Here is a 12,690-nt window from a genome sequence, read left to right on the forward strand (position 1 = left end):
ACCCAGCTGCAGCCTCCATCCAGGAGCAGTACTGCGAGAGCCTCCCGCCCTCCACCAACCACACGGGTGAGTGTCCTGCCTCCCCAGCCCACCCTGGCCACCCCCAGGGGACCCCACAGCAGGGAGGGATGGAGGAGGGTCTAGGGGAGGGTTTCTGGGCTGACCTGCAGCTGCCCAGCTCCTTTTTGGGAGGAGATGGGCTGTGGTGAGGCTGCATTGCAGCCCTGTGCTGGCTGCTGCAGCAGCCTCTGTGCAGGGTGACAGGTGAGGCAGGTGGAAGATGCTCAGGAGAGCTAAAAATAGAGAAAATAAATGTTTCTTGGGTTGGACTCAAGCAGGAGGTGGGCAAAGAGACATCTGCCTAGTCCCTGCTCTCACACTGCCCGTTCTCTGCCATGCCCAGGGACACCAGGACTTTTGTCCCTGATGTCCACCCCCCTCTGCCATGCCCCTGCCCAGGGGTGACAAGTGGAGGTTGTGACTTTCTGCAGAGACCACTTCACCAGCACCCTGTGGCCACCGTGTGCTCAGGGCTCAGCCACTCTTGGACCCCCCAGCACTCCTAGGTGCCACTTTGGGAAGCCACCAGCCAGGAGGAGCTTCTGGGCAAGTAGCCGTGGCCAAGGCTGGCTCAGCTGAGCTGGGTGAGACCAACAGGGTCAGGGGCAGCTCACTCCTACCCAACACCCAGACAGGGGTTTGCAGCCAAACACATCTTGGGTCAGGCCCAGGATGCATTTGTGCCAAAACCGTTTTTTAGCCTATATTCAAGACATGATTTGGGTGTCACCTCAGCAGTGACAGGTCTGGATCAGTGTCAGGTTTAGGGGGAGGAAAGGTGGCTGAGGGAGAAGAAAGGGGCTCCCAGGGACAAGGAGAAAAGTCCTCCCCAGCTCTGGGATGCTGTAGAGGTTGTTTTCCCATGATTGAATGAAGATCAGAGCAGACACCAAGCACTTGCCTGGCCTGCCCCAGCCCCTGCTGCTCAGAGCAGCTCTCTCCATCAGGGTGATGGATGGTCCTGGAGGCCCAGCACTGGTGGATGGCTGCCTGCCACCCAGCCCCCATTAACAGCACCATTAAATGCTGCTCCTTAAATAATTACAGCTTGGCACGGGCTGCTTCAGTGCCTGGCCAAGCCGAGGCCACCACGGCCCTGCAAGGAGCTTCCCTAGCCCAGGAAACGAGGCAGAAAGCTGAGGGAGAGCAAAGGTGCCAGTGGGAATGGAAATGCCTCATGTCTGTGGCCTCGGCAAGGTGCAGAGGAGAAACCTGGTCATCACTCATGTGCTTTGCTCCCTGAAGCTTTCATCGCTCTGCTCGGGGAGGTGCTTGTCCTTGGCCATGGCAGGCTGTGATAAATAGCATTTGTTTTCTTCTTACTCAGCTCCCCTGGTGCAACATATATCCAGCTCTGTGGGCTCTGACCCGTGCAAGCCCCAGCCAAGCACCACGGGGCCACCAGCTGGTCCCAGAGCCTCCTCGTGCCCAGGTCACAGCCTTTGCCACCCGCTGCTGGAACCCCCTGAGCCCAGGGGAGAGAGCAGAGAAGGGGGAGAATTTCTGCCGTGGCTTTGCTGAGGGATACGCCCCACAGTCACTGCTGCCCTCAAGCAGAGGCTGCTGCTTTCTGCAAGGACAGGGCTTTGCTCAGGAGGGATTTATTCACGTGAACCCAGGCAGGGGTTAGTGCCCCTCAGTGCCCATCGCCCACCTTGCACCATCTCCAGCGCATCCGACCCGTCATCCCTGAGAAACTCATGAATTTGGGATGGGGCTGGCACACGTGAGAGCTGCTTCCAGCTCAGGGAGGGGGCTTAGAAGAAGGAGAAAAGAGGAAACTCATTGTCTTATGTCTGGTGAGCGGAGCTCAGCGCCAGCCCTCATCCTTGGGGTCCGTTTAAGCCCTGCCTGGTTGAGGCAGCGATTCCTAGGGAGGGCTATTTACAAAGCTGGAGACTTTGTTTTGACGCCGTTTAACATGAGGAGTTGTTAGAATGACACTAATGAGAATTGCAGCAGGGCCGTGAGACTTAATTTATTAATGTCTACCCAACCCTTGGGAGCTGGCACACGCTGAGAACACGAGCCCAGCGGTCCTCCAGCGCAGGGCTCAGCAGGAGCTGAGCTCTGGATGCACAGAGGGGCCCCGCCTCGTGCCTCTGTGCAGCATCCTCCCTCCAAAAAACAGCCCAGCATGGGCTCTCCTCCTCCCTCGGGTCACCCGTCCCTTCATGACTGAATCTCACACTTTGTAATGAGGATGATTGGTGGACAGTGAGATCACTGGGGTGCTGGCACTCCCCGAGGCACATGCACTGAGCTGGAAAGGTCTCTGCTCACAGCAGTGGGGTAGAGACGGAGCTGAGGTGATGCTCGCCAGGCTCACGGGGTGCAGATGTTGCAGGCAGACCCTTATCCCACAAAGTGGAGCAGCTGAGCCCCACAGAGCTCCTTTGTGTGTCCTCTTACCAGCACTGATGTCCCCATCTTCCTCGAAGCTCACTGGCTCCAGCGCAGGGTGATGTCCCTTGGCGTTCAGGCTCCCTGCACAGGCTCCAAGCTGATATTTTAGGTATGTCCCTGACTCTGGCCAGTGCTGGGACGTGTGGCCGTGCACACACAACTGGCCACGCCATCAGAAAGGCTGCTCTGAACATTTTCTGCTCGAGGCAGAATTCATATCAGGCTAGATTTGAGGTCAACGTGGTGCATTAAGAAAGTCATGTCAGCTGCCCCCCAAATATCTGGAAGCCAAGAAATTCCTGGATTAGGGTTGAAAAGGAACGCAGCAAGGCTCAGCATCCCTTGTCCTGGGTGGGGAGGTGCTTGTCCCAAGGGTCCCTAGCCTACAGATTGCCTCAGACCCCAAATTTGGCTTCCTGATGAATTTGGCTCCCTGGGGTCTGTGCCCAGACTCGTTTTGCCTCTCCCTGCCATGATGCCCCTCAGGGAGGGACAAGGTCTCTTCACCCACCAGGACAAAGCAGCCTGCTGCAGCTGCAGGACCGCTTCCCATCGTGGCCCATCCCTGGGGAAGGGAGGGGGAACCTGAGCAGATGGGAAAACCTCTTCTTAATTAATAGATGAGGCTTTTCCAAAGCAGCCCAGCAGAAAGCACTCGAGCAGAGCAAGCTCAGGGAGCTCGCGGGGTTGGTTTTTGCCATTAGTAGCATTTAAGCCTGGATCAACCCAAGGAGTTGGCACCCAATTGCTAAGAGCCCTGGCTGGTCCTGGCTGCATAATTCACTCCTTTCAGCTGCTAAACTGTTATCACAATAAATTGTTATCCTCAGCCCTCTGTGTGTGTGCTCAGGAGAGACAGGAGAGCACAGCTGATGCCTTCTCAAGAAAGAAATGCTTCCTGCCACTGCAAGCCCACCTAAAACAAAGGAAAACGACACCCAGGTTGGGCAGAACTGAGTAGAAATGTCTTTTTTTCTCAAACTGGAGATTTTTTTCTAGGAGACAAAGGGAGCGTAGCTTTGCATTTAAATAAAGCAAATCAAATTGTTCCAGATGCAGCCAAAGCCCGTGGCTGGGAAGCACTGGAGAAGAGTGAGTGATGAGAGCATTTCCTTCATGGGAACTTTATCAGACAGGTTTGGAAACATGTTTCCCAGCAGGTTGGACCAGGAGAATTTTCACCTGCTCCAGCTCATCTCCCCAAACCACTGCTGCTGCTGCTTCATTCACTCACTGACTCCCCTGGGGAGAGACTGGAGTTTAAATTCATAAAGGTCAAATTAAGAACGTTAGAGCCTCTTTTCCCTTCAGCCTCATTGGCATCTCACCCAGCAAGGCAGAAATACTAATAAAGGAGCTGAGCAGGGCTTAAAGGAGTAGCAGTGAATCCTGGCAGGGACTTAGCACCAAGTGATATTGGGGCAGGTTTGGGAACCAAAAAATGTGAACTCACCTATGTGGAAGATCATAGTGGTTTGAGAGAACACAAACATCAGTAAAACCATTCCATCATCTAGGAAACCAGAAACACAAGCAAGAAACTTGTATTGTAGTGGAGGAGGGAAGAAGGTGATGAGGTTTCCTGGGAGGAAAGTGTCCTGGCACACCCCAGCGTGAGCAGCAGCTACAACAGTTGAACTGTACTTTGGATTGGAAGCAGTAAAATCGCTGCCAGCTCCTCTGCTCAGTTGTAGCCAAACTAGAAGTCTTTGCTAGGAAAACTCTGCCAGCAAGGGATTAGGCTTCTTTGCTCACCCACCAGCAGAGCCCAGCCAACACCAGGGAATACACCACTCGCTGCTCCCCTTGGGAATAACACAACCCCAACCACTCTGTGGGTCATATCAGAACAAGATATGCCCCAAGCCCAACCCACTCCATTATATATTTAATAAATATACATTCTCCACAGAAACTCTGCATGGATCAGTCTGAAGTGACAACATTGAGCAGATGCATCAAATACCAATGGCAAAAGCTAGGTTGGATGCCTCCTATTTATTCTTCTCCAGAATAACAGCGAAGACCCAAGGGGACAGTCAATGATGGTGAACAGCAGCAAGCTGAAAATTCATTACAAAACACTTTGCTATCATAACGCTTAATTAGCCTGTGTAACTATTTTACACTGAGGATCATCAAATTTGAATGCTGGGGAGGGCTGCTGGGGATTTTTTAAGGGCTGGACGCTTGCAAAGATGAACAGAAACACCCAATGCCACTGGAAGCTGTGCTGGAGGTCGGGTGTGAGCAAAGGTCTGAGCATTTGGAGACAACCACAGTTGCTCCCAGCTATACTGAGTCCCCAGCCCTGACTCAGAGGCAAAGGGCAGCAGCTTCACCACCCCAATTTCAACCCCATGTTACCACAAATTGTCCCCTAGTGCCGTTTCCCTCAATGCCTCAAGTTGTTACCCCAGCATTCAGCACTTGAGTGGCCCCAGAGCTGGGATCCAGCCCCCCTCCTTAGCACATCAGCACTTTGGACTAAGAGCATCCCCCCAAAGGCCCTTGCTTTGGGGCAGCAAGGTGTGAAGTGGCTCCTTCTGCTCCACCAGTGTGGTGGAGCTGCCTGGGAGGGACAAATGACTTTCTGCAGGCTGGCTGCAGTGAGTGTATTTTGATTAGATGTGGAGCTGATTTGGTGACTACCAAATGCAGCAGGGACACCCCCCAAGGAGCCAGAGGCTTCAGCCTGCTCAAGAAGCAGCAGCAGCAACACAGTCACTGAGGACATCAGGACTTGACAGAGATAATTGTGGTTGAGTAAGAGCTCAGGACAGGTAGAGAGATGAGCTATCACCTTTCAGTGGTTACTCAGCCTCCTGGGACACCTCAGATAAATAATTCCATCACTCCCAACCATGGGAACAAGCCTGTGATTTAGATATCCACTGTCTCTCCTGGCCCCTTTGCATTGCACAAGGGGAGAGAGGCTTCACCTTTGAGCAGCTTCAGGGTTGCTGCGGGCACAGCAGCCAGCTAGGATGTTGCCTTGGTGCAAAGCTCTGCCTGGGGTGAGGTAAGGACCTGTTTACTGGTACAGTTATACTGGCACAAGCTTTGCTTTGCTCCTCTTCCTACCAACTCATCAATGCTTGGATGGTACAACAACACTTCAGACCTCCTGGCATAAACTCAAGAGCACTGTGGCCACAGGTCTGGTGGTGCTGGTCCCTGGTAAACATGCTCCATGCTCTTTAAGTTTGCTGCAAATCTTTTGGCAGGTTAGCAGGGACTGGAGAGCTGCATGCTGCCAGTCTTCAGACGGCTGCGTGCCTTCAGCTTGGAGCCACCTCAGGGGTCTCTGCCAGCAAGGGCAGCAGGCTGCAGAAGGATGTTTTCTATGAACAGGAGGGATATTGCTGTAGTTATCCTGAGACAGTCATGGTGATATGGTTGTCTCAGTGTAAGTCACTGAAAAAAGAGGTTTTTTCCTTCAGAAGGAAGAAATTGCTTTCTATTGCCTCAAAGCAGCACAGCCCAAAGGAAAAAGGGTGAGGAGGGGTTCGAGTGACTTCCCCTGTGCCACAATCCCCACCTCCAAACAGGAGCAGCTCCTTCCTACCCCAAATGCCACATTTGCATGTGGGAGGGAGACAAATCAGGGGCGTTGGATGCAGGTAGAAAATTCATTTGGCCTTTTGCTGTGAAGCTGCAAGGACCAGAACTTATCTGTGCAGCCAACGGTGCTGAGAAAACTGGAGCAGACATCTGCAGAACCTGGGAGGATAATCCCCCTACAAATAGAGAAGGGGCACAAAGCAGACATGAAAGCATGTAGCACTGATACATATAATTTCCATGCTAAACAGTGCTCTAAATGCTGGGAGCCACTTGCCACTGGGGAGCAGCTGGAGCAGACGGTCATGCTGAGCAAACTGGAAGCCCTGGTGGCACTCTTTGCTTTCCCTGTTCTACTTAACCCTTCCTCAGCAGGAGGGTTTTTTTCTTCCCTGTATGCTGAAGAGAGCAGAAAGAGCAGCATCTGCTTTCTGCAGCTTTTCTTCATCAAGCATTTCTCAGTGGGAGCCCAGGAAAACGTTACAGCCATCCATTGGATGAAAAGGTGATGGGACAGATCTCAAAACTGTGCCTACAGGGGTGCTGGGGTGAAGCTAAACATGTGCAAGGTGAAGTCCCAGGAGCCTCCTACAGCCTGGCTGAGCCTGAACTCTGCTCACCCCAAGACCACCCCACAACCCTGAGCCATGGGACGAGGAGGGGGCTGAGCTCCTGGTGCTGCTGCTCCACCTTCACCCACATCTCTGCCATGGTGGAACTGCAAGACCTCAGCTTGTCATCGGGGGGTTGTCCAATGGGTGGACAAGTGGGTGACAACGGGAGTCAAGTGTCTTGGAGAAAAGTGGAGATATTAAAGCTAGGTTTGAGCAGACCTGTAACAGAACCCACCACCTTTGTCTGACCACGTCATTTCCATGACTCTCTCTTGGGTTGGCTGGTTTTTAACCACTTAGTCTGGCTGCTTGTCCTCCCTGAGCAGTCTGCATCACACAGGAGGGAAACTGAGGCAGGAGGGGATGGAGAAAACAGTTTGTGCTCAGCCCCACTGGTCACAGTAAGGGTTTCTGATGACTCCATGCATGGCTCTGGACATTAGCACTGATAAGCCCCATTTTTCTGGGCTGGGTTATTCCAAGTTATCCCAATATTCTTATTCCAAGAAGTTATTTTTCCCTTCCCAGATATTCAGCAGCTTCTCACCTGGGTGGATAACAGGGAGCACTCTTGCAATTTAACTTTGTCCTTAGCTGAGGCAATTACTGGTTGTTTTTTCTCCACCAGGATGGATATTACCATAAATTTTTAAACAGGGACTTTATTTTCCATGACCCTCTATTTTTCTGTCGAATTTGGGTCAAAACAACCAAGGAGCTCCACAAATGCTAGGGGATGCAGATGAGCACAAAGACACACCTCACAGGTGATTAAATGCACTTTGTTTCCTAAGAAATACAGGCTTAGAACAGTTAACTTAAAGTGAACGTTGCCGCAGCAACCCTACACATCAGCAAAGCTAAAAGCAAAGGTCATTGTTAAAATTAATTTCTCACCAGGAGCTCTGGAAGGCAGAAGGTAACGCTCACCACGCTCTGATGCTTCCCCAGCTCACATGCTTGGAAGTTGTTCTCCCTTGCAAAGATGTTTGAAGAAAACTCTCCTTTTTTTTTGCACTGAACATTTGCTCTGACAACCAATTTTTCAGGTAATCCATGAAAACAAATATTGCCTCACCGAAGAAAAAAAACCCTTCATCACATTACTAACAGAGTATTTTTTTTTTTTGTTTGTTTGGCCACTCTTTAGCCAGCTCTATCCATAGGAAGTTTTGGGAAAGGCATTCGAATAACACCCTCAAGTTTGGGTGGAGAGGAAACGTTGTGTTCTCACACCTAGGCTGCTGTGAATCCGGGTGTTTTGCCTTAGGGAATGGCAACGTCTGCCTCTGTGCCAGCAGCACCAACTTCTCTGGTACCCAGGAGTGGTTTGCACTGAGTTCTGCCCTTCCAGGGTCTGCTGCCCACCCATCTGCTGCCCATCAAGGATACTATTAGATGGGTATTACAGCCCTTGTGCCTCCTTCCTCGCTTTGAGATGGAGCTAGGACATATTTAGCTACAGTACATGTTGTTCTAAATATACACAAATTACACATAAAAAAGCCTGCAATCTGGCCTACCTAGTGCCTACGTTAGCACACTCGTGTAGCTGGGAAAAGCACACAAATCCTGCCTGAAATCTGAAATAGCAGCAGCAGATTTGGAGTTTTCTTCCCGGGAAAGGCTGGAAGAGACCAACAGGAATGGCTGGGAAGGAAATCTTGCAGCCAGGAGATGTGAGGGGCTCTGAGGAGCCTCCATCCCACCAGCACCAGGCTGGAGTCACCACTGGGAAAGAGAAAATCTGGCTTATCTGGTTGTTGAGGGGCTGGATGACAAAGTCATGGTTGAAGAAAGGAGTGGGGCTAGAAGATGAGAGCCAGGGAACCCCAAGCTGACCTGGGAAGCCAGGTCCGAAAAATAGGCTTGTGCCAGATCTAGGCTTAACCCAGGTGCTTAGACAGGACCAGGGCAATAGTCACAGCTAGGATGGATCAACCAGCCACTGGGAAGCCTTCACACAGCCCTTGTTTGGTGCTTGCCATCAGGCTCTTCTCAGGGCTGAGCTTGCAGCAATCCCTCAGCTCAGCCAGCTCTGCACCCCCAGCTCTCTGGGCAAACCTTCACCTTTCAGCAGCCTGGAGGTGGTCCACGGTGGCCCACAGACCTCCACTAACCCTCTGCCCTTTGTTCCCTGCAGGCCCCCAGTGCAATGCCTCTGTGGACCTGATTGGGACGTGCTGGCCCCGCAGCGCAGGGGGACAGCTGGTGGCACGGCCCTGCCCTGAGTTCTTCTACGGCGTGCGCTACAACACCACCAGTAAGATGGGCAGAGCTGCTGGGGAGGGATGGGGCTGTTCACACCACCAGTAAGATGGGCAGCACTGCTGGGGAGGGATGGGGCTGTTCACACCACCAGTAAGATGGGCAGAGCTGCTGGGGAGGGATGGGGCTGTTCACACCACCAGTAAGATGGGCAGAGCTGCTGGGGAGGGATGGGGGTGGTCACACCACCAGTAAGATGGGCAGAGCTGCTGGGGAGGGATGGGGCTGTTCACACCACCAGTAAGATGGGCAGAGCTGCTGGGGAGGGATCAGTGCAGGGGGACAGCTGGTGGCACGTCCCTGCCCTGAGTTCTTCTACGGCGGGCGCTACAACACCACCAGTAAGATGGGCAGAGCTGCTGGGGAGGGATGGGGCTGTTCACACCACCAGTAAGATGGGCAGAGCTGCTGGGGAGGGATGGGGCTGTTCACACCACCAGTAAGATGGGCAGAGCTGCTGGGGAGGGATGGGGGTGTCCAGAGAGGGACAGCAGGGACTCTGGGGCCACAAGTGATAACACATCCCTGGGTGTGGAGCTGGTTGGGGGGCTCCACGGGGGCTATCAACCAAAAAAAAAGAAATCAACCCCTCGTGTCCCACATTTCAGGGAAGCTGGTTTCACGGCAGCAGCGTTATAAGCAGGTCCTCCTGGATGTGTCCCTGTGAAGGGGGAGAGGGCTGATGTCCCCCTCTTGGGGGCAGGGGAAGAGGAGGGAGGCAGCTCTGCGGTGGGAGGTGGCACAGAAGTCTGCAGCCCCAGCTGAGCAAGGACTGGGAGCCCTTGCAGCTCATCCCCCCGGCATGGGTGGCTGTGTTGTCACTCCTGGTGACGTGCTGGGAGCAGAGGGCAAAGCAAAGGCACTTGAAAAGTGCCCAAAGCCACTCCAAGCACACGGCCGAGCTTCAAACCAACTAAGCACTGCTACTGATGGAGGAAAAATCTTGTTTCCCCCAAAAACCATCCAATTTTCCAGCCCACACCTTCTTGCTGTGGTGGAAGGTGGCACACACACAGCTCCTGCTCTGTGGTGCTGTTGCAGAAGTCCAGCTGGGTTAATCCAGAGCCATCCCCGTCCCTGTCCCATCCCACCACCCTGACGAGGCTCACGCTCTCTCCTGTTAATGGCAGAAGCCAAACATCACCCTGGTGCTGGCATCACCCCAGTGCTGGTGCTAATTGGAGACTGCTCTAGGGCTGTCGTGGCTGTTCCTTCCCCTGCTGCTCACCAGCCTTGCTGGGAAGTGAAGAAAGCTCTTCCAGAGAGAGAAGAGAAAACTTCACTCCGCCATTCTTGTAGGATGGCACGTGATGCTTGAGCAACCAACACAGAGGAGGGGAAAAGGAGAGTCAACCTCATGCTGCTCCCACTGCATCATAGTGGTGGGACATGTTGGGGTCCCTCAGGGCTGAAGGGCAGCGCTGATGTAGACCCAAAACCCTTGAGCAGGTCTGAGGTGTTCCAAGGCTTTGTGCTTCTGCAATCACAACCAAGGCACCATCTGAGGTGACTTCAAAGTAAAAGATGCAGCTGGCTTGATGCCAATGACCCCTGCATGGGTGACATCATCAGGTGACATCTCTGTGCCCACCATCAGCCCTTCCACGTGCACCTTCTCTTTCAGACAATGGCTACAGGGAGTGCCTCGCTAACGGGAGCTGGGCAGCACGGGTCAACTACTCCCAGTGCCAGGAGATCCTCAGTGAAGAGGTAGGACCTTGGAGGTCCCTCAGCCAGGCTCTTGGTAGGAGGGTGAGGGACAGACAACGGAGTTTTGAAGGTCAGGAATGGCCCAAGGGAGCTGTGGGCTGGGCTTGCAGCAGCATCCCCTATATAAGGTTGTGGGCAGCATCTATAATCCCCTTCTTGATTTGCTTTTTCATTCCCTGCCAAAAATAAAGCCACGCCTGTTCCCTTCCCTGTTGAAAACCCCAGAGGATTTGCAGTGTGAGGTCTCCTGGCCCCAGGGCTGCTGGGTGCAGACCAGCATGTGCTCCAGCCCTGTCACCCTCCTCCAGCTCCCTCCCGAGACAAACACCCAGTGCAAACCCGATCCCTCCCTGCGGGCAAAGAAATAAAAGGAGATATTTAGGAAGCTGAAAGGGATAAAAAAAAAAAATGGAGACCAAGAATTACAAGCCCCTGAGTAGGTCGAGCCACCCCTCAGAGCAAAGGAGAAGAGATATGAGCTATTCATTTGCAGCTGATACCACCTCTGGTATTTCAGCTGTTGCTATCTCATGTCAGGAATGGTTTTCTCACTCAGTTAATTGCTAATTCACAGGTTGGATGAGTGCCTAACAGCAGGAGGATCAATTAATTTAATTATCACTCATAGCTTCCCCAGAGAGCCCCTGCTCCTTCTGCCCAAATTCCTCCCAGCTGCCCCCAGGGCAACAGGGAATGAGAGACATGGGTGTCACCCTGCCAGCCAGCTCAGCTGATCACAGCGGGATGTCCCCGCACAGGGGCTGGGGGATGTCCCCGGTGACAAAGCAACCCCAGGCTGCCCTGATGTAGGGATGTGAAACGTCCAAAGGTCAGTGCCTCTCCTGCCCACGTTAGCCCCACGCAGTCCCTCACATCCCCTTCCACCCCCATCCCCCTTGTCCTGCATCCCCTGGGCTCCAGCTGGAAAAAAGGAACCAAAATTCATGGTGCAGCCCTGGGAGGAAGCGGGTTTGGGGTGGTAGCAGGGCTGCTGCTGACCCTCTCCCCATCTCCCCCCCCAGAAGAAGAGCAAGCTGCACTACCACGTCGCTGTCATCATCAACTACCTGGGGCACTGTGTCTCACTGGGGGCCCTCCTCGTGGCCTTCATCCTCTTCATGCGCCTGCGGTGAGTGACCCCCGTGGTCCTGCCGGGAGCAGGAGCCCAGCCCCAGCCCCTCTGTCTGCCCAGCCTGCCCCACGGCCACCACTCTCCAGGCTGGAGGAACATCTCCAGCTTATCTTCTTCCCGTTGCTTTTTTAAAGCACTCAGAGGATTCTCCTCGGTGCCTTCCACCTCCTGGTCTTGGTCCTGCCCACCCCACCCAGGGCATGGCCCCAGCGCCTCACCCTTGGGGTCCCAACAAAGACATTCAGCTTGACAAACAACCCCGGCCCCCAACCCACACGTGGCTGTCCCCAGACACCCACCATGCTCTGATGCTCCCTTGTCTCCCCCCTCAACCTCTCCAGGAGCATCCGGTGCCTGAGGAACATCATCCACTGGAACCTGATCACAGCCTTCATCCTCCGCAACGCCACCTGGTTCGTGGTGCAGCTCACCATGAACCCAGAGGTCCACGAGAGCAACGTGGTAGGTGCAGCTCTGCCAGGCAGCCAGTCTGAGCCCAGATCCAAGCTGCTGGGCTGTGGGGGGAGCTCAAAGGTCCTAAAGCTGAGACCCCAAAAGCAGCTTGAGGGGCCAAATAAGGCTGCCTAGTGGTTGGAGGACAACCAGGCGTGTGAGAAACACGGGTTCAGCTGCTCTGCTGGAGCCTGTGTTGCTCTGTGCCATAGTCTCAGCACTGTTCCTCCCCCTACGTGTCTCCTACTGACCCCCTCGGCAGGTTTGGTGTCGTTTGGTCACCGCTGCCTACAATTACTTCCACGTCACCAACTTCTTCTGGATGTTTGGCGAGGGCTGCTACCTGCACACAGCCATCGTGCTCACCTACTCCACAGACAAGCTCCGCAAGTGGATGTTCATCTGCATCGGCTGGTGTGAGTGCCAGGATTTCCCCTTCCCCCACCTGAGGGCTTTAGTGCCCACCTCCGTCCTCTGCTCCAG

General features: G+C 53.7%; 1 protein-coding gene across 1 annotated transcript in view; it reads left to right on the forward strand.

Annotated features, from left to right (window-relative positions):
• Positions 1–8: 8 nt before the first annotated feature.
• Positions 9–12,690, forward strand: part of LOC103773637 (corticotropin-releasing factor receptor 1) — a 19,589-nt gene continuing 6,907 nt past the window's right edge. Inside the window, exons 1-6 of the mRNA XM_008941012.1 lie at positions 9–66; positions 8,788–8,907; positions 10,537–10,622; positions 11,645–11,751; positions 12,096–12,216; positions 12,470–12,623. Of these exons, the coding sequence (XP_008939260.1) occupies positions 11,741–11,751; positions 12,096–12,216; positions 12,470–12,623 (286 nt within the window). The 5' untranslated portion in view covers positions 9–66; positions 8,788–8,907; positions 10,537–10,622; positions 11,645–11,740. The remainder of the gene's footprint in view (positions 67–8,787; positions 8,908–10,536; positions 10,623–11,644; positions 11,752–12,095; positions 12,217–12,469; positions 12,624–12,690) is intronic.

This window comes from Merops nubicus, unplaced genomic scaffold (genome assembly GCF_000691845.1).
Source record: "Merops nubicus isolate BGI_N331 unplaced genomic scaffold, ASM69184v1 scaffold27835, whole genome shotgun sequence".
In the NCBI taxonomy this organism is placed as follows: domain Eukaryota; kingdom Metazoa; phylum Chordata; class Aves; order Coraciiformes; family Meropidae; genus Merops; species Merops nubicus.